The sequence below is a fragment of the Canis aureus genome, chromosome 5 (genome assembly GCF_053574225.1).
Source record: "Canis aureus isolate CA01 chromosome 5, VMU_Caureus_v.1.0, whole genome shotgun sequence".
NCBI classification, from domain to species: Eukaryota; Metazoa; Chordata; class Mammalia; order Carnivora; family Canidae; genus Canis; species Canis aureus.
In genome coordinates, this window is record NC_135615.1 from 57381508 (window position 1) to 57401597 (window position 20090).

Genomic DNA, 20090 nt, shown 5'->3' on the forward strand with positions numbered 1-20090 from the left:
GTCTCTGACGGAGATTTGGGGGTTAGGTCTCGTAGAGGCTTGCAGTTTGCCCCTGCGTTGGTATGTAGATTGATCCTTCATTTTCTCTAGCTCAGTGATCCTCAGGTTTTAATACTTATAAAAAAATAAAACATATCTTTAGATATGAAGATTTCTATACTCTGGATGCTAGTTTATGGATGATTTTAGGGATTTTCAAGGGCAGTTTTGGAAAAACAAAATTTTTGCCTTATCCACAGACTTCCAACCCTAATCCCCATTTAAGACGCACCATATATATGCTTATTGAGCAATAAATTTACTCTTTTTGTTGTTGTTAGTATGCACATATTGTACCCTATTACTTATAGACATTTTCTGTGATAGAAACTTTACTATCTGGGTCTCACTGTCACCCCTTGAGTCACAAATCTTGGTTTTCCCTTTTGTGTTCAAAACAGTATTACATCAAATGCGTGTATACATGGCATGGATTGGGATGATAATCAGAATGATAGAGGGACCAATCAGAATGGATGTCAGCCGTAAAGAACTTGTATAGTCTTTTTGGCATAAAGCAGCTGAATGTTAGCCCTACTTATGCATATATTTTTAAAGATTTTATTTATTTATCCATGAGAGACAGAGAGATTGGCAGAGACACAGGCAGAGGGAGAAGCAGGCTCCATGCAGGGAGCCCGATGCGGGACTCGATCCCAGGACCCCCGGGTCACGCCCTGGGCCAAAGGCAGATGCTCAACCATGGAGCCACCCAGGCAACCCAGCCCTACTTATAGATACAAGCATGAAGCAGAGGTTAGGATGAGTTGTGAGTTCTGGGGACATTCTTTGCAGATACAGGGCCGTCGAGTTTGCTGTGCTCTAGCCACATTGATTCCAACGGTTGCTGTATTTTCTCAGTGTTTAAATGAAATACTCCTTGAGTCCTTATCTCTTTGCTCTGAGCCTCAGTGAATACTGCAAGTATTTCCACTTACCCCAAGTAGCTAAAATTGTACATGACTCAGTGTTATGGGGGGATAACTGTGCTCTAAGATGCATTAAACATGCAAGACCTCCCCACCCAAAGATGAAGTTAGAATACAATTTCTGTTTAGGACCATCTTGAGATAAGTATTGCTTTAATAATGTGAAGCATGCATTTCAAGAAAGCTTGAACAGCCTGATTGATAAATTGAAATGTAGCAGAGGATTGCTGAATTTGTGCAATGAAAACAGAAATAAGACTAAAAGTATGGATACAAATCACAGAGTTCACTGTGTAGTGTAGTTATAGGATTTATAGGATTTCTTTTACTGTTCCTGTGTCCACTTGAGTAGCAAAGATGATATAAGGAGCTCAAATTCTGCACACTTAAGATAATTGCTATCAGTATTTGAGAAGAATCTTGTCTAATTTCCTTCTTCTGCCTCAACCTGGCACAGAACTCTGAAAAGATGACTAGCTTGTTTGAGATACTGTTTCCCATGAATCCTCAAAGTTATCAGCCCACCTAATGAGGAGATATACATGGTAGAAACTGCTTTGAAAATGCCTCTGCCATATAAATTACTTTGAAAAAAAAATTCCATTTTATTTGGACATCATTTCAAGCCTCTATAATTCAGTACAAAGAATACATACATACTCTATCAAAATTCCTCAAATGAAAAAAAATTCCTCAAATGTTAATATTTTACTATATTTTAGTTTAAATACACTCTGGGCAAGTATGTCTTTGTATATGCAAATGATGAAAATAATAAGTATATAAATATTAACCATTTCAGGCACATTGAGAATTTGGTGCCCTTCTATCCCTCAGTCTTTCCTGGTATATTTCTTAAAAAACCTTCGTCATCCTCTTATTAAGCACCCGTAGTGACCAAATCAGACAATCACCATTAATAGAGTAGTAACCCTTTGCAGACCGCACTCAATTTTAGGCAATCATCCCAATAATTTTTGCAGCGAAAGAAAGTCCAGTTGTCTCATCTCTTGAATCTGTTATAATTCGTGATGGTCCCTTAGTATTTGGCTCTTAGGGCGTCAAGTTTTGAAGAATACAGAGCAGGATTGTGTGTGTTTTTGTTAGAATGTCCTTCAGTTCTGGGTCATCTGAGAATTCCCCATGGGCCGGCTTCAGGCTGTCAGGTTAGCAGGGACATTACAGAAGGGAGGCTGTGTCCTCAGTGCCTTGTATCAAGAGGCACCTGGAACTAATTTGTCCCCTTCCTGGGGATGTTATCTTTGATTTATCAAGTTTGTTTGCAGTGAAATTACTACCTCCTTTTTCAAGTAGTGTCTGGAGGGGGGAAGAGTTTGAGTGTCTGTGTGTCTCCTATTGCTTAGCTGACTCTCACCCACCGGTTGGGCATTCCTTGATTGTTTCTGCCATAGTGAGTTCTGATGATGATGAAGATTTAGGGCTCTACATTTTCCCCTTTTGCCTCTTTCCCCCCTTTGCTGCCCTCTCACCAGACAGCGTCATCCTTGTTCTTATTACTGTCTTCTCCCTCAGCAGTGATGCCTGTGATGGTTGCCCCTCAGGTCACTCATACTTTCAAGCCCTTTCCTTAGGTCGAGGACTCTCTTTCACATGTGTAGGCTGCACTTCCTCTTCCCAGCGATGACTTTAGGTAGGTCTTCATCCCTCTATTAGCTCCCGGTTTTCTCTGCCATGTAGAACTTTCCAGACCACTTTTATTCTATACACAGGCCTGTGGCAGGAATATAACAGGTTGCTTCCTGAAGTTTGGTGTTAATTTTATTATATTATAAAATTCATGATTTTTTCATCTACAGATAATTTGAAGTTTGGGGCATTCTGTGTCTCCTAGTTAAGTGTCATCTTAGGTAGTTTTATTCTTACTTTATTTGTAGCTTGTTTTGTTTTGGCTTTTTTGAGACTCAGGTTTATGTGGCCACCACTACCTTGGTTATCCAGATTCCTCTGAGTTACTTTCTAAATAAACCTGCCTACTCTGTTTTTTTTTTTTTTTTTGCTCATGTTTTTATTTTATTTTATTTTATTTTATTTTATTTTATTTTATTATTTTATTTTTTTTATAAATTTATTTTTTATTGGTGTTCAATTTGCCAACATATAGAATAACACCCAGTGCTCATCCCATCAAGTGCCCCCGTCAGTGTCCGTCACCCATTCACCCCCACCCCCCGCCCACCTCCCCTTCCACCACCCCTAGTTCGTTTCCCAGAGTTAGGAGTCTCTCATGGTCTGTCTCCCTTTCTGATATTTCCCACTCATTTTTCTCCTTTCCCCTTTATTCCCTTTCACTATTTTTTATATTCCCCAAATGAATGAGACCATATGATGATTGTCCTTCTCCAGTTGACTTATTTCACTCAGCATAATACCCTCCAGGTCCATCCACATTGAAGCAAATGGTGGGTATTTGTCGTTTCTAATGGCTGAGGAATATTCCATTGTATACATGCTCATGTTTTTAAAATGCATCCCCTTTTTTGAGTCAGTGGCTCACAAAATCTTAAAAACGTAGTCTGGTTTGGGTTTCGTAGTAAAGAACAACTTTATAAAACACTCCACTGGTTATCTTCCTTTTATGAATTATGGGACAGCAGCCAAATGAACACAAACGTCATGTAAGAATTCCCCGCTTACATAAAGCAAAACAAGAATGAACAAAACAAGGTAAATAAGTTGGAAGGTTGTTCAATGGGGAGAAATTTATTCTCAGTTCAGCCAATCTTTCCTGCTCATTTGCTCAGCAAATATTTTTCTTTCAACTACCAGGTTGGTGATTTGGATATTAACTACATCAATTTAGAAGGAATCTCTACAGACGCCTGTGCTGAATCCATGGGTTCTACTCTGGGGCCTCAGAACTGCGAGCATATCCTTGCTGCTGAAACCAGCCATGGGAAATACCCACTAAGTGAGAACAAGGAAGTGATCTCAGATACCGAAGCTCAGCAGTCCTTCCCATCACCGTCTAGTTCATATGCTTCCAATTTTGATCTTTCCTTTGGTCTTCATGGATTTGAGAAGGAACAAAGTCTCCTGAAGAAAAGAAGGTAAGGTATTATATTCTGGAGAAGTGTAGAAGATCAAAGAACCTTGTCCGCGAGCTGGACTTGCAAAATTCTATTTGTCGTCCCTGCCACTGTTATCTCTACATCAAAAACATTGCCCCCTTTTAGATTCCTACAATCTTTGGCTTGAAAATAAGACATTTATGAAAACTGACCAAAGTAGAATAAGAGGAAAACCACTACAGGAGAACATTTTACACTTGCTAGGTAGGCAAAAATTTTAAAGTTACCATATTTTAGTGAAAATGTATACAGTGGAAGCACTTGTATACTGTTGATCGAGTGAACATTGTGTAAGAACTTTGGAAAATAATTTGGCATTCTCTAATAGAAATGTGCTATCTCCTCTGAAAAAATGTAGGAATGAGGACGAAGGACTTACGATCCTCAAGAAAGTCCCATTTTGGCCCCAGGACGGCAGGGGGACTCTTCCTTCAGTGGGTGCTGGGCCGGGAGCGTGTAACACGGTTGACCGTGAGCTCAATGGGAAATGTATCTATCGCATTAAAAAGTGAATAATAGGCTGAATTCAGGCTGGAAACTTCTCATGAAGGAGAGATTTGGGAGCACGCAATAAAAACCGAGGTGAACACAGACACCTAAGCCCTAAATTTTCTAATACTTAAAACATTATGGTGAAAGTAAAATATGTACAAAGGTAACCGTCTGTTACCAAAACTTAGCTGTTTTGAGAAGCCACAAGGGGAAAAATAATGCAGTGTTTAAACTGCACAACAACGACAAATGAGGTGATGGAAGAGCTTGTTTCATTCTAAAACTTAAATTTTGAAGATCTTTTTTGTTTTACCAACATCCGCAGTAAGAAATGCCTATTACACCACGACCCCCTGCCACATAAATACACAGGAATTTAAATGGATGTTTTATGAAATAACGTGGGGACTGTACTCTGATATTTTCTATTCTGTACTATTTTAAAAGAAAGTTTTGGTCACAGCCTACAATTGATTTCATATATTTTACTAATGGGATTTTGAAAAATGGTATTGTAAAATGAGAACTGAGAAGTAATCCTGAAGAATATGGTTTATGATACCAAATTGCTTAATAGCTTAAGGAGGACAGGTAGTAGCCCAATTTAAATCAGTACAAAAAGAAAATGTTTTAGGGGCTCCTGGCTGGCTCATTTGGTTGAGCATGTGACTTGATCTCAGGTTGTGCGTTCGAGTCCCCTGTTGGGTGTAGAGATTGCTTAAAAATAAAATCTTAAAAAAAAAAAAGAAATGTTTTATTGGATGGTGTGCAGAATAAAATAAAAATCACTGCTACTTGTAGCATGTGCTCACAGTGATGGAGAAACGCTATACATGGCTGAAAGGCTCCTGTTAAGTTAGGATATGATGGCGGCAGCCAACCATTTGGACTAATGCTTATTAACACAGAGATCACAAGTTAAAAGACGAATGCAGAGGCCAAGGTGTATCAGCAGACCTCTGACCCCCACCCGCATCCCCCAAGGGCTCTGGCTACACAAAGACTATGATCGAATTAAGGAAACTACAGAGCACCTTAGAATGTCTCCAACTACGTCGCTGTCACATTCAGAGCAGCAGCATTTACCAGGAAGTGTGTCTTCACACGAAGCTCTGATTTTTTTTCTTTTTAATGAGAAATAATTTCATGGATTTCAACATTTGTGTCTTAAAGTGTGATGTCTGCCTCCAGCTTGTTCTCTGCTTGGTGCCAAGGAGCAGTCTTTCTATGGGTTCTGAAAGGAGAAGGACCCTGCTTTGGAGATCCTCAGTGATGCCAGGTGTCGCCTTCACTTCTGGGCTGGCTGGTGCCCAAGAGGGCCCATGCGATAAGGAGTTCAGGATGAGAGAGTGTACCCTGAGTGTTGGGACTGGGGACACGTATGGTAGAGACTCTTTGGCAAACGTCGTCATTTATTACATCGATACTCGGCGGGCACCGAAGACCTTATGGACTTTTAAGAAAAAGAACCACAATGGGTTAATTCAGTTTCATTTTCTGCTTCCTTTTTCATAATCAAGATGGTTTCATTGTGTTGCTAGTAATCTTTAACTCCAGAACTGCAACCGTGAAAGAAAAACGCATTGAGTGTTAACATGCTGGGGGAAGCTCTTGACCTCAGAGTTGGAGGGGCTTAAAATGTAAATGTTAATGGAATGAGCCGGGAATGGGGAAGATCACTTTCTTTCCTTTCAATTTCATGGTTATTAGAGTTAAGTTAGGAGAGAAAAGCGGTAGTTGAGCAGAACCGCTCCCCGTTTCTGAGGCGGATCGCTCACCTAAAATCTCTAAACATGCTAACCTGATGTGACACATGTGGGACCCCAGTTGACTCAGGTTGACTCCTGTCTTGCCATCCCTCTGAGGTGAGACCTTGCGGTCTGTCCTTGAACGTGCCTCCCTGGCCACGCTGCAGATCTTCCTGCGCCGCCCCCCAGAGGCCTCCCAAACAACCCTGCGGTTCTGTTTCTTGCGCAATTTTCATATTTGAAGGATAACTATTTAGGGCCTGTGATAATTACATTTACAAAACAAATAGTACTAACTTGCGCCAGGTTTTGTTTCTTAGAGTAATCGAGATGGCTTTTGCTAGGTGGGAGATGTTCGGCTGGGGAGACAAAACATTTTATTTAAAAAGAGGGAGACTTGGGGAGAAAAAAAGTGAAAATCTCTTAGATGTGAATTTTTTTTTAGAAATTTTTTTTTACTCATTTTAAATGAGTATCCATTGCACCCCTCTGCCAAAGACAGGGTTTGTTTGTTTGTTTTTTAATAAATTTATTTTTTATTGTTGTTCAATTTGTCAACATACAGAAGGACAGGATTTGAATTGAGAGAAACGGAAGCCAGAACTAAGCCAGTTGGCTGACTTGATTATTTACTTACTTCCTCTGTATCTTAGCTCCAGCCTGGATGCCTTGGATGCCGACAGCGAAGGGGAAGGGCATTCTGAGCGGTCACACATCTGCTACACGCCAGCATCTCAGAGTTCCTCGAGGACTGGGATTCCCAGTGGGGATGAGCTGGACTCCTTCGAGACCGCCACTGAACCTGATTTTAGTATCTCCAGGACAGAGTCGCTTTCTTTATCAAGTAGCCTGCAGTTGAAGGTATTCTTATTAGTATTAATGTGGTTTATTGTGAGCATAAAAGCTATGTTATCTAAAGCAGGTCATCTCTATCCAAAGGACAACTCATGTTTCAGTCACATGTGTGAACTAGTTTTTTTTTTTTTTTTTTTTTGTAGTGGGGGGGGGAAGACTCAGGAGCTGTCTGATTGTCTTTTTAATCTCTCCCATTCTGTTTAATTTATATGGTCCTTAGAATGGCTGGTTTATGTTTTATTAATCCATCATCAGCACATCTTTCACATACTCTGAAATTTTTACTGTTCTATATAATGATTTCTGTCGGCATCCCTTAAGCAAAGGGAGAAAAACTGGCAGTATGGAGCGGGTTTGAGCGGTCAGACTTGTTTTGTTCACGTACATTTTTACTTGGCTCAGGTCATGAGGTAAATTAAATAATACTACAAAGGCATAGGTGTCATTTGTTGAGCATTCCTGGCTGCCCGAACTGATGTGAGATGGTATAAACTTTGTCAGTTTTTCCATAGGAGAGGACTTTTCTCCTATAGGCATTTTCACATTGAAGTTTTGGGGTTTTTGTTTGTTTGTTTGTTTTTAAAGAACGAACTCTTCCAACCTTGCAGACAAAGCCTTTTTGGGTCGGTACATGTGTTCTCTTCCTTTTTGATTTCTCTTGTCCACTCGTTTTCTTTTGAAACTGAGTTTACCCCTGTGAAACAATGTGTGCTGTGCCCAGACTTCTCTTACTATGAACATCTGATGGTCATGATAATGTTTTATTTTTGTAATATCCTTTGCAGTACACAAGACGTGAGTTACGTACGAAATGCATGGTTTTCTCTTACCTAGGATGTTAGTACCATTTTAATCTTCCAGCAAATGAGGCCCTGCAGAACTTAGACATCTTGTCCAGGTTGCCTACCCTTGGTGATAGATTCAGTATCACCAGGCCTTCTACTGAAGCCTACCCCTCAGCTCTGAGGGCTGTAGAGTGGTCATGGTCTTTGGAACCTGAATGTCACATGCCCTTTCTGGATTCTAGAATATGGGTATGGTTGTTAATGTAGATAGTTCTTTTGCATTTTGAATGGAATTGTGAAAAAGTTCATTACTTGGAAGGAAAAGCAATTTAGCCTTTGTGAGTCAGGTGCATGTGGTTCACTTTGAGGAAGACTCCGTCCTCTATAATATATCTTGCCTCGCCTCTGTGATTACCCCGTGTAACTTTTCCCCAAAGAGTTCTGGCTAATTTTCAAAGTTCCATGGTTATGAAAAAGAAGTACTATACATGACTTAAATGCAGAGGGTGACATTTGGCTCTGGCCCTTTGGGCCTCGTCACCGTTACGGGTATAGGGCAGCTCCTGGTGTCTGATGTCAAGAACCAGTGGGCCCTCCCCAGTAAGACACTCAGGAGCCAAGGCCCAGGACTCTATGAAACAGGGGCAGGCTTCTGTTTTTAACTCTGATGCAGGCCTGTTAATTAAACCAATGGGCTTAGGGAAACAATGTTTTCACTGAGGGAGAATAGAAGCTACTAGTGCTTGTGAAGGACAGTTGCTGATGGCTTAATTTGAATTACACATTTTGTATTACTCTATCTTAACTCTGATATTTTAAGAACAGATGAGAGAGATTAATCCTAAGGCCACCAGGTCCCTGTTGGATGAGGGTCGGGTACCATAAACGGCTTTACTGGTGTTCTGTTGCACGCTCATTTAAATTTTCCAGAACACATAAAATAACCATGTTTTAATTATTGTGCTGTCTTGCATTGTCACGTATGTTGCAAATATAATAATAGAAATAGTGCGTAACTGGGAAAATAGCAACAATAGGAGGTCACTTAAAAGACAATAAAAGATACATAAATCAGTGATATTCAGGTCTCATCTCAGGAAGTGCTAGATGGAAGGCTTTTTTTGAAAGATGGGCACGGACCGGGAGGAATTGTACATTGACCTGTTGCATTCTTCTTGAGAGGCTGCAGCTAACATTATAAATTCAAATAGCTGTCTTGAAGTTAAAAAAAAAACAAACTCCTATATGTGGCTATTCGTCTACCTTCTAATAATTATGAAATAAAAAGATAACAATTAATATGGAATTTTGCTTGGATAGTACAGTGTAAAATAACAACAACAACAAAAAAAATCCTGACAACTCAGGTGAAAAAAAGTGACTCTATTGAATATGCAGAGCAAAAAAATCTTTTGACTTAATGTTTTACTTTTAACCAACTCGATTAGAATGTCATAATCACATTTTAAAGTATACATGGGCGGGAAGCTCAAGTTTACTGAAGTGTTGAAAAGGCATAAAACTTTAAAACTTGTGATGAACAAAAACAAATAATGAGATTACATCAGAAATATTCACATTGAATCTTTACAGAGATGCTGATTCCATAACAATCATGGTGAGCATATACTTTCAGGTCCTCTGTAGAATTTTTCAAAAACCTTTGTTATCATTTCTTGTAGGAATCATTGCTTCCTGGAGTCCGCTCACGTTCTTATTCCTGCTCATCACCCAAAATTTCTTTAGGAAAAACTCGATTGGTGCGTGATTTCACAGTGTGCAATTCTGGTGAAGGTAAGCGTTCTTTGCCATTTGACTTTGAGAGAATTCTATTCCAGAGCAGATTCTCAATTAGTGAAAGTGTATAAGATGCACAAAAGCAGCAGGCAAGAATTTTCAGCTCCATTTTTATTACTGATTTTTCTATACTTAGCAAAATCCTTTTCTCAGATTAGTCAAGTATTAGATTTCATTTTGATGAAAATACAAATAGGTACAAAGTTGTTGCTTTATTCTTTGAATGAAATGTTTTTCTCAAGGATAGTGTAAACTAGAATTTATTCTAGATTCTTTATTATGAGAGCTTTAGAGGATTATACGTAATTTTTTTTAAAAAACTACTTTGCCCTATGTATGAATTGCTGAAATCTAACTAAAAGGCAAAGCATTGCAAAATAGATTTTTCCCTTTTTGTATTCTGCAAGGGACTTAAGAGAGTTGCAGTAAAAGAAAAGAGTTGAAACATCAGTAAACCTATCTCAACATTTTTATGGCAATGTAAACGATCAAAATGAAACTGTGATACAGTAAAATTTTAATTGATCACCTTCAGAAAAGGGTACACATCATAAGCATACAGCTTGACAAGTTTTCAAAACTGAATTCAAATTAAAAAAAAAGAATAATTATGGGCCACACAGAGGAGCTGCCCTTGTAGCCCCTTTCGGCCATAACTCCCCCCCCACCACCACTGTTTTTTTTAAGGATTTTATTTATTTATTCATGAAACACACAGAGTGAGAGGCAGAGACACAGGCAGAGGGAGAACCAGGTTCCATGCAGGGAGCCCGATGTGGGACTTGATCCCGGGACTCCAGGATCCCACCCTGGGCTGAAGGCAGATGCACAACCACTGAGCCACCCGGGAATCCCCATGACTCCCATTTTTTACCCTATTTTGAAACAAAAGTATTTATCTACATAACATATTATGTAGTAATTACGTATAAAGGCATATTTGGGGAATTCATGTCAACCTGTGATACAAAGCATTAGAATAAAATGTCAGTATCTTAATGCCTCATTTGTATATTACCCTTAAAGGCCTTAAGAGACTCGAAAAGTGAGATGTGCCTGTGAGTATTCTTAGTTTCCCATTATAAAATATTGTTTTTAGGGATCCCTGGGTGGCGCAGCGGTTTGGCGCCTGCCTTTGGCCCAGGGCGCGATCCTGGAGACCCGGGATCGAATCCCACGTCGGGCTCCCGGTGCATGGAGCCTGCTTCTCCCTCTGCCTGTGTCTCTGCCTCTCTCTCTCTCTGTGACTATCATAAATAAATAAAAATTTAAAAAAAAATAATAAAAATAAAATATTGTTTTTAAAATTATTTTATTTAAATTCAATTTGCCCATATATAGTATAACGACTGGTGCCCCTGTTGTAGAATATTTAAAATAGAGTTTATTTCACAAGTGTCTTTCTCTTCTTTTTTACGTATTCTTTATTACATTGTTGTTGTTGACATCTTCATGCCATGTGAAAACATACTCTTTATGGTTGGAACTGCCATTCTAAAACAATGACTTACATGTGGGAGATGTTCAATGATTATTTGTTGAATGAATGTACTAGACAGGATACATAGAGCACACAACAAGTGCTCGGTGTTTTTTTGTGTTTTTGTTTTTTTCATCTTTCTGGGAATCATTACTGAAAGTGGAGAAAACAAGACTGATGATAAATGTCAGTTTTAATATTTGGAATGAGAAGATGGAGAAAAGGACCAAGAGAAAGAGAAGATACAGCCACCTTGAGAGGACAGGAAAAAGATGGATTGTAATGATCGTACAATATTTATATTAGGTTGGGATTCCTTTTATTTTTTTGAGAATATTCAGATCTCTTCCAGACCATTATTTTAAAAGATTTTATTTATTTATTCATGAGCGACAGAGAGAGAGAGAGAGAGAGACAGGCAGAGGGAGAAGCAGGCTCTATGCAGGGAGCCTGACGTGGGACTCCATCCCGGGTCTCCAGGACCACGCCCTGGGCTGAAGGCGGTGCTAAACCGCTGAGCCACCTGGGCTGGCCTTGGGATTCCTTTTAATGAGAGGTTGACATGTTTTCACTGAAGGTTCTAGATGGAGAACTAACTTCATACTGTAACTATATAGAAAATGCTTCTAAGTCTTTGTTTTGTGCAAAATGGCAGCTGTGCCATTACATCTATAGTATGACTTTTTAAAAAAAATATTTATTTATTCATGAGAAACACAAAGAGGAGAGAGAGGGAGGCAGAGACACAGGCAGAGGGAGAAGCAGGCTCCATGCAGGGAGCCAGACATAGGACTCGATCTTGGAACCCAATCCCGGGACCACAGGGTCACACCCTGGGCTGAAGACGGCGCTAAACCACTGAGCCACACCAGGCTGCCCAGTATGACTGTTTTTTTTTTTTTTTTAAAGATTTTATTTATTTATTAATGAGAGACAGAGAGAGTGACACACACACACACAGGCAGAGGAAGAAGCAGGCTCCATGCAGGGAGCCCGACATGGGACTTGATCCCGGGTTTCCAGGATCACACCCTGGGCCCAAGGCAGGTGCTTAACCGCTGAGCCACCAGGGATCCCCTAAGAATGTTTTTTTTTTTTTTTAAAGATTTTATTTATTTATTCATAGACAGAAAGGCAGAGACACAGGCAGAGGGAGAAGCAGGCATCATACAGAGAGCCTGACATGGGACTCGATCCAGGGTGTCCAAATCACGCCCTGGGCTGCAGGCAGCGCTAAACTGCTGCGCCACCAGGGCTGCCCTATGACTGGTTTTTAAAGTCAACTGAGAAGTTTGAAGTTGTTGGCCAGACTGAGAGGGAATGGATTGTTTATAAGGGAAAGAAGCCCTGATTTATGAATTCTTTCATGAATCAGGAAGGGCATCTGCCTTACATACAATCCTTAAATATTTGCATGTGAGTTAGAATAGAAAACTGACATCAATTCTTTTTTCGGTTAATAAAATTTTATACCTTTAGACAGTATATTTCAAACTAGGGCTCTAAAATAAATAAAAATAAATAAACAAACAAGCAAACAAACAAACTAGGGCTCTCTCAATGAAATTTGGTCTCCAGAAGGTAAGAATCACAAACAGGCAATGTAGTTTGAAGCCACATAGTCAATGTATAGGGATTCCAGCAGGTAAACCATAGGTACTTGAAGAATAAATTACCTCTCAAAGAAGAAGGAATGATTTTAACTCCGTGTGTGATCAAAGCACAGGAGTGAAAGCTTGACTAGTTCAAAGACATGATGTTTCACTGTGTAGGTCATTTAGATCAATCAGAGGAAAATTGACATTTACATTACCCCCAAGTTCTCTCTTGATGAGTCTGGAATAGTCCTAAAAATTTTCTCTATTTGGACAGACTCGAGGTCTCGTTTCACCCCCAGTTGGAATCCCCTGATGACGAGCTGTACTGCGGATACACAAAGACAGGATAGTGTTTTGGCCCTTGCGATGTTCTTTTTTCATCTTTGTCCCTTCCAAGAGGTTACTCATTATTGGTTCTTATGCTCCTTTTGGGGGCGAAGAGTACAATAGTGAGGCAACCAAATAAGATGCTTGTATAGACAAAATGAAATCCTATCCTGTAATTCCCTTTGGTACGTGGTGTGTTTAGATAGACAGGAATATTGGCGATAATTATAACCTCACCAGAAAGGACCAAAGCACTCTACTTTAGAGAATTTGGAGGGTGAAGTGAATGTACTCTTGAAAACAGTCGCGCCCTGTCCGCCGGGCTCCTGTTAGCCTTTGTAAGTGACCGAGCCTGGTCCCATTACTTCATCGGCTTGGTTGTCTGGGACACATGTGTGGCTCAGCATCCTGCAGCCTCAGCACGTTTACAACAAGCGTAACGACGTGTGCTTATGGCTTAGTTTGAGGAGTGTTTTGCGGTGGCAGTAAAATCCTGTAGATGCCCCGGACCACATCTGTTGTCGTTGTTGCCCACGAGGTAGCAGGAGCCTGAGTCCCGGTAATGACAGGGTTTAGGGAGTGTGTGCTTATGAGCTCTGCCCCTGCCTTGTCTGCCACACTGCTCCGTGCAAACTGGCTTCGCCCGTCCGCTCGTGGGGACCGCCCGGGGGACAGAGTCGTGTCTGCGCTGCAGAGCTCCCCGAACGAGCGCCGGGAACACCCCCAGAGCAGCATCCTGCTGACACCAAAGGGCTTGTTTTCTCATTATTTCCCAACCGGTGGCGGGAACGGTGGTGAAATACGGTTGGGCATGTGCGTCGCTGCCGAACGCGTGACTGTGTCTTCACTGTCCCGTTCTGTGTCTTGCAGAGCAAAGAGCCTTCGGCTTCCCGGAGCCCGCCAGGGAGAGGAGGTACCGTAACCGTTCCGGTCCGGGGCTGCTTGCCGCCTTTGAACAATGTGTGCACATGAATTCTGAGAGCTACCGGTGGGCCGTAGGAGGGTTCCGTGCAATGAGCCGCCTGCACACTCGGCTGCCCCTGCGGGTGCCCACACGCACAGGCCTCAGGCCTGGGGGCCCAGTGGCAGGGTGTTCTGGGGCAGTTCCAGAGACAGGGACCTCCGGGTGCACCGAGCAGGGGTCGCAGCGCCGCAAGGCCTGGGCTCTCTGCAGGCGTTGCCGTGGGCCGGAGCCCGGAGGTCACACGGACGGGCGCCCGCCCTCTGCCGTGGCTCCTCACGGCCTGTTGCGTCGCGAGCCGAGCCTGCTGAGGGAGCTCCCGGCCGAGGAGCCGCCCCGCGGCCGCACTGGGAGGCCACCCGGGGGCCAGCAACAGCATGAGTATTTGGTGTAAAAGGGACCAGTGAGAAAGAGGGGAAATGACTTTAACAGGGGGGACAGTAATGCTGAAACTTTGGAATGTTTTAATATATATATCAAGGCAGACCGTGCTGTTTTAGATTTTAGGGAAAAAAGGGGGTGCCTGGGTGGCTCAGCTGATTAAGTGTCTGACTCTTGACTTCTGCTCAGGTCATGATCTCAGGGTCCTGCCATTGAGCCCCATGTGCGTTTCCATGCTCAGCAGGGGTCTGCTTAAGATCCGCTCCCCGCCCTTCTCGCTACCCTTTCCCCCCCCCAAAAAAGAAAGAAATCTTAAAAGTCTCGCTAAGAAAAAGCCTCCATTTGTTCATTCCTATTTTTTTTTTTTTTGAGACCAGAATAGAAATTTTCAGATGATACAAGCAGGAAGAGTAGGAATGCCCTTTAATGATAGGATGGTGGTGGAGAGGATGTGGCCGTGATGGGGACGGTGATGACAGCAAACGCAGCAATAACTGACCCACTGGGTGTTTGTACATTTACATCCGGTACAATTTATGTTTATTACCTCATTTAGGCAGTTTACTCAGTTGTGGAATTTGATCTCCCTCTTGGTTATCATTTTGGTTAAGTCTTCTCCTTGTCATCTTTTAACTTGCAAAGAAGTAATGGACTGATGTAAAGATTTTATTTTTTATTTATTTATTTTTTTAAAGATTTATTTATTCATTCAGAGGGAGAGAGAGAGGCAGAGAGGCACAGGAAGAGGGAGAAGCAGGCTCCATGCAGGAAGCCCGATGCGGGACTCGATCCGGGGTCTCCAGGATCACGCCCTGGGCTGCAGGCAGTGCTAAACCGCTGCGCCACCAGGGTTGCCCAGATTTTTTTATTTTATTTAATTTTTTAATTTTTTAATTTTTTAAATTTTTTTAAGATTTTATTTATTTATTAATGAGAGAGAGAGAAAGACACACAGGCAGAGGGAGAAGCAGGCTCCATGCAGGGAGCCCGATGTGGGACTCGATCCTGGGTCTCCAGGATCAGGCCCTGGGCTGAAGGGGGCGCTAAACCGCTGAGCCACCCGGGCTGCCCAGATTTTTTTTTTTAATAAAAAATATTTATTCTCCATTAGGAGAGGGACTTAAGACTAAAAAAGCCACCGTCATAGTTGGTTAGATATTAATGTGTGAGCTATTTTAACTTGGATGGTACGTGTAGGGAGTATCTCTTTCTTAGTGTTTATTTTCTCTCCTTTGGTGTGTGTCGGTCTGCATCTTGAAAGCATCTTTCCTAAGTCATATCCCCTGGTGTATCCAGTAGTGTAGATCCTTCACCCCACTTAGTCTGCCCGTACCTTACTGGCTGCTCCAGCGCAACCCCTGGTCATTGCGAAGGCTTTGCTTCGGTCACATTGCACTTACGTGAGGGATCTGCCTTCTTCAGAATTCTCTTATTTGTTTCCTATCACTTAGTTTCTGGGAAGGAATGCTAATGGGTGAAAGGGGGCTCGCTCCAGACTTTGTAGGATCTTTTCTGCAGGAGTAGACAATTCCTCTGTATCAGCTCTTTATTTAAGTACAAAATATAGTAGTACTTAACTCTCCAAAATTGTTACTTTATACAGTAGCTGACAAGTACAGTTTCATATTTTCATTATAAGTATATAAAAAACATTTATTTTATTTATTTATTCATGAGAGAGACACAGAGAAGCAGGCTCCATGCGGGGAGCCTGACATGGGACTCGATCCTGGGACCCCAGGATCATGCCCTGGGCTGAAGACGGCGCTAAACCCCTGAGCCACCCGGTGTCCCTATAATTCTTTTTTTTACAGTTTTTATTTGAAGTCCAGTTAGTTAACGTATGTTGTCATAGTAGTTTCAGGTTGTACCAACTTCTTCATGATTATATGGAATGACTGTTATGTAATTGACACCATCTGTCTTAAATGTATTACATTTATTACTTGATATATATATTTTTTAAATCTGAGCATCTGAATAGCCAAAAAATTCTCATTGTGTCAATTTTCAGTTTGGATTTTGGGAATTCCTTTTATTTTATTTTATTTTATTTTATTTTATTTTATTTTATTTTATTTTATTTATTTTATTTTTTTTTATATTTTGTTTTATTTTATTTATTTTATTTTATTTATTTTATTTACTTTATTGTATTTTATTATTTTATTTTTTATTTTATGTTTATTTTTTATTGGTGTTCAATTTGCCAACATATAGAATAACACCCAGTGCTCATCCCATCAAGTGCCCGTCACCCAGTCACCCCCACCCCCCGCCCACCTCCCCTTCCACCACCCCTAGTTCATTTCCCACAGTTAGGAGTCTCTCATGTTCTGTCTTTGGGAATTCCTTTTAAAACTTAGATGTTCAGTTCTTCCAAAAATAAGCCACAGATATTATAGTTTAAAGATTAAGATGAGAAGGCTCTATATTCTTAAGACACTTAAAATGTCTTTATTGAAAAGGTAGTGTCATAAGAATCTCTGAGGAATGGGGTTTGTAAGACTATATTGTGGGTGATTTCATTGGTCATCAAGTCAATAATAGAAATTAAACGTCTTGTTCTGGGATTTGAGAAGAGTTTAATTTTTTTTTCCCAGATTCCTATAAATTGAAAAGCTTTTTAAAGTCTCTCGTGAAATCAGTTGGGGATTTTCCCCTTGGTTCTCCCCTAACGTAACTGATGGTTGTCTTGGTGAATATAGCATCGTGAGATTTGAAACATGGAATCAACCAGCCTTGCCCATTTGCGCAGAGGTTATGCTGTGTTATTCGTTCTCATGATACGTTTGGATCACGTCCAGGAGGCTCACATTTCTACCATGTAGGATGGCTATTCTTAGTTTTTAGCATGGAGTATTTCAGTATTTTGTTTCCTTAAAGGTCATGTCTCAGGTCTTCTCCACCGTCAAGTCTAAAGAGTGAGTGGTATGATTTTATGTCGTTGTGTAGTCATATATGAGGTATATGAAAACGTAGCACATTCAAAGATTTTAAATGAAAACTGAAACATTGTTTTTGATATGGCCTTCCATAGTGTGGGGAATTGGGAACAGAGTCGGATAAACAGAATTTTCTTTTATTAAAAAGAGTAGAGGGGCTTCTGGGTGGCTCAGTCAGCTCAACCTCCAACTCTTGATTTCGGCTAAGGTCAGGATCACAAGGTCGTGAGATCCAGCCGTGGGTCATGGGTCGGTTGATGTGCTCCCTGGGGAGTCTGATTGAGATCCTCGCCCTCTGCCCCTCCCTGCACTTGAGCTCTTGTGCTCTCTTGCACTTCCTCTCAAATACTTTTTATTTAAAAAAAATCTTTAAGAGAGTAGAGTTGTATTTCTGCTGGGAGGCAGGTAATGGGAGGACTTCTTGACCTCACAATCCATATCGCTCTTAGCATTCTTCAACCCCATGGCTGAGGTCTCCTCACCGGATTGTTCTTATGGTAGACGTTGGAAGGCACTCGGTGTGGTCACAAGAGATGTTCCAAAGATCCTTCTTTCTAAGGCCTCAAATGTGCTTTGTCCCCTCCATTCCAAAAGTGAGTCTCTTGAATAATGTCTTGAGTCCTGCAAATTAGGGTGCTTAAGAAACAAGAGGTATGGAAATTTATAAATATATTAATTAGTCAGTTATCTCAGGAGGTGGTTTTAGAAGTAGAATGCAAACAGGGTGTAAGGTTTTTGTTTTTGTTTGTCACTCTAGTAGTCTGGGGTATCCTCAAATCCATCCACCCTCCTTCCTTTCTGGCTTTTTGAACTGTTTTGTCTAAGTAGCAAACCCAGCTTCACCTATTGTGCAGAACTCGACTTAGTAGGATACTGTGTCCTGCCTATGCCTTTTGATCTTCATGACTTGAGGCACTTCTGAAACCATTTATCATGTTTCCTAAGTGCATCCATGGGTTTGAACATGAATAACTAACGTGTTCCATTACCTAACATAAATGACTATAGTAATCATCTATATCTAATATAAATAAATAACTCAAAGTTTCATTTAATATGTCTCAGGGGAGCACATGTTACAGTTAAGCATGGGAAGGGGCCTTAGAAATAACTGAGTCTCAGCCCGTCATTAATCTGATGAGAAAAGCTGACGTCCTAGAATTTGTTATTGGACTCGCTGTCGCAAAATGTGATCCTATATCTTGGCGCATGTCAGTAATAGGATAGCTTTTGGAAAGTATATCCCAGAGATGAATGTGTTACCCACTAATGCGAATGAATGAGAAATTTGGGGGGTGGGAGAGACTTTGGTTATAGCATGTCCCATAGAAGTGTTCCCTGGTTTTACATGATATTTGGTTGATCTCTCTCTATGTCTATCTCTCTCTCTCTCTCTATCTCTCTATCTCTTTGTAGTAATATTAGAAATATAAGACTATCAGAGTAAGTGTCAGAGGAAATAGAACTTTCTGTAGATGGAACTTTTTTTTTCCTAAAGAATGATTATATGGCCTAGGGGAGCATTAATGATATTCAGTGTATTCACAGATTGGATACCATTATCCTTAGCGGGCCTTTTATTATGGATGCATATCCACCACCTTCTCTCTCGTACAACCGAGGGAGTCTCAGATTACAAATACCCTTGACTGAGTGGGAGAGACTGAACCAAGAGACAGGCCGTTGGTTTCTCAAGCTGTGTTATCAAAGGAAATGTGTTTCTTCTGCATATTATCTCTATGTTCCCAAAGTAAATAAAATCCAGTTTCCTATTACTGCCTATTTGGCTTCCCTGTGCCCTAGGAAGTTTCTGTTGGCATAGTCAGTATGGAGATGAGTGTTTGCAGAATAACATTTAAGTCCTTTATTTCCCTAGTATTGTATTTTTTTTAAGATTTTATTTATTTGTTCATGAGAGACACAGAGAGAGGCAGAGACACAGGCAGAGGGAAGAGCAGGCTCCATGCAGGGAGCCCGATGCGGGACTCGATCTCGGGACCCCAGGGTCATGCCCTGAGCCAAAGGGAGATGCTGCACCACTGAGCCACCAGGTGCCCCCCTAGTATTGTGAAAAATTGGAAGTATACAGCAAAGTTGAAGAAGTTATATACTGAATACCTCTTAGAGTCTGTAACTAGGAACATTGTGAGATAGGTGCTTTATCATCCATCCGTCCGTTATCCGTCTATAAGAAATATTTTTAATAGATTCAATATCTTCAGAATAACCCTTAAAACCCGAAAAAAAAAAGTGTGTGTGTGTGTGTGTGTGTGTGTGTGTGTGTGTGTATACTGTTTTCCCCCTTTTTAAGTCCTGATAAGCTGTGGTCACAGATTCTGTTTTGTAGGATTCAAGAGGAAGAATGGGATAAATACATCATACCTGCCAAGTCAGAGTCTGAGAAATACAAAGTGAGCCGGACCTTCAGCTTCCTCATGAACAGGATGACAAGCCCTCGGAACAAATCTAAGGTAATCAAAGTCCTGTGCCTGTTGAGTCTACGCGTAACTGGTTCTGTTCTGCGGTCGCCGGCGTAGTCTCCCCTTGGACGCAGTGGTCTCAAATGTGGTACACACGTCCTGTAAGACCCTCTGCCTTCTTACGGGGTGTGGTCCGAGTCTCTAGGAGTGCAGCACGACTGTCGCCCAGCCGGGACTCGCGGGT

General features: G+C 41.2%; 1 protein-coding gene across 18 annotated transcripts in view; it reads left to right on the forward strand.

Annotated features, from left to right (window-relative positions):
* Positions 1–20090, forward strand: part of ARHGEF28 (Rho guanine nucleotide exchange factor 28) — a 288520-nt gene that overhangs the window by 187372 nt on the left and 81058 nt on the right. For all 18 annotated transcript variants that reach the window (XR_013380085.1, XR_013380084.1, XM_077898173.1 and 15 more), the window contains 5 exons: positions 3756–4036; positions 6951–7158; positions 9620–9731; positions 14010–14052; positions 19774–19897. Coding sequence is in view for 16 of the 18 variants with exons in the window: in XM_077898173.1 (XP_077754299.1) it covers positions 3756–4036; positions 6951–7158; positions 9620–9731; positions 14010–14052; positions 19774–19897 (768 nt within the window). In the remaining 2 variants the exon portion in view is untranslated. The remainder of the gene's footprint in view (positions 1–3755; positions 4037–6950; positions 7159–9619; positions 9732–14009; positions 14053–19773; positions 19898–20090) is intronic.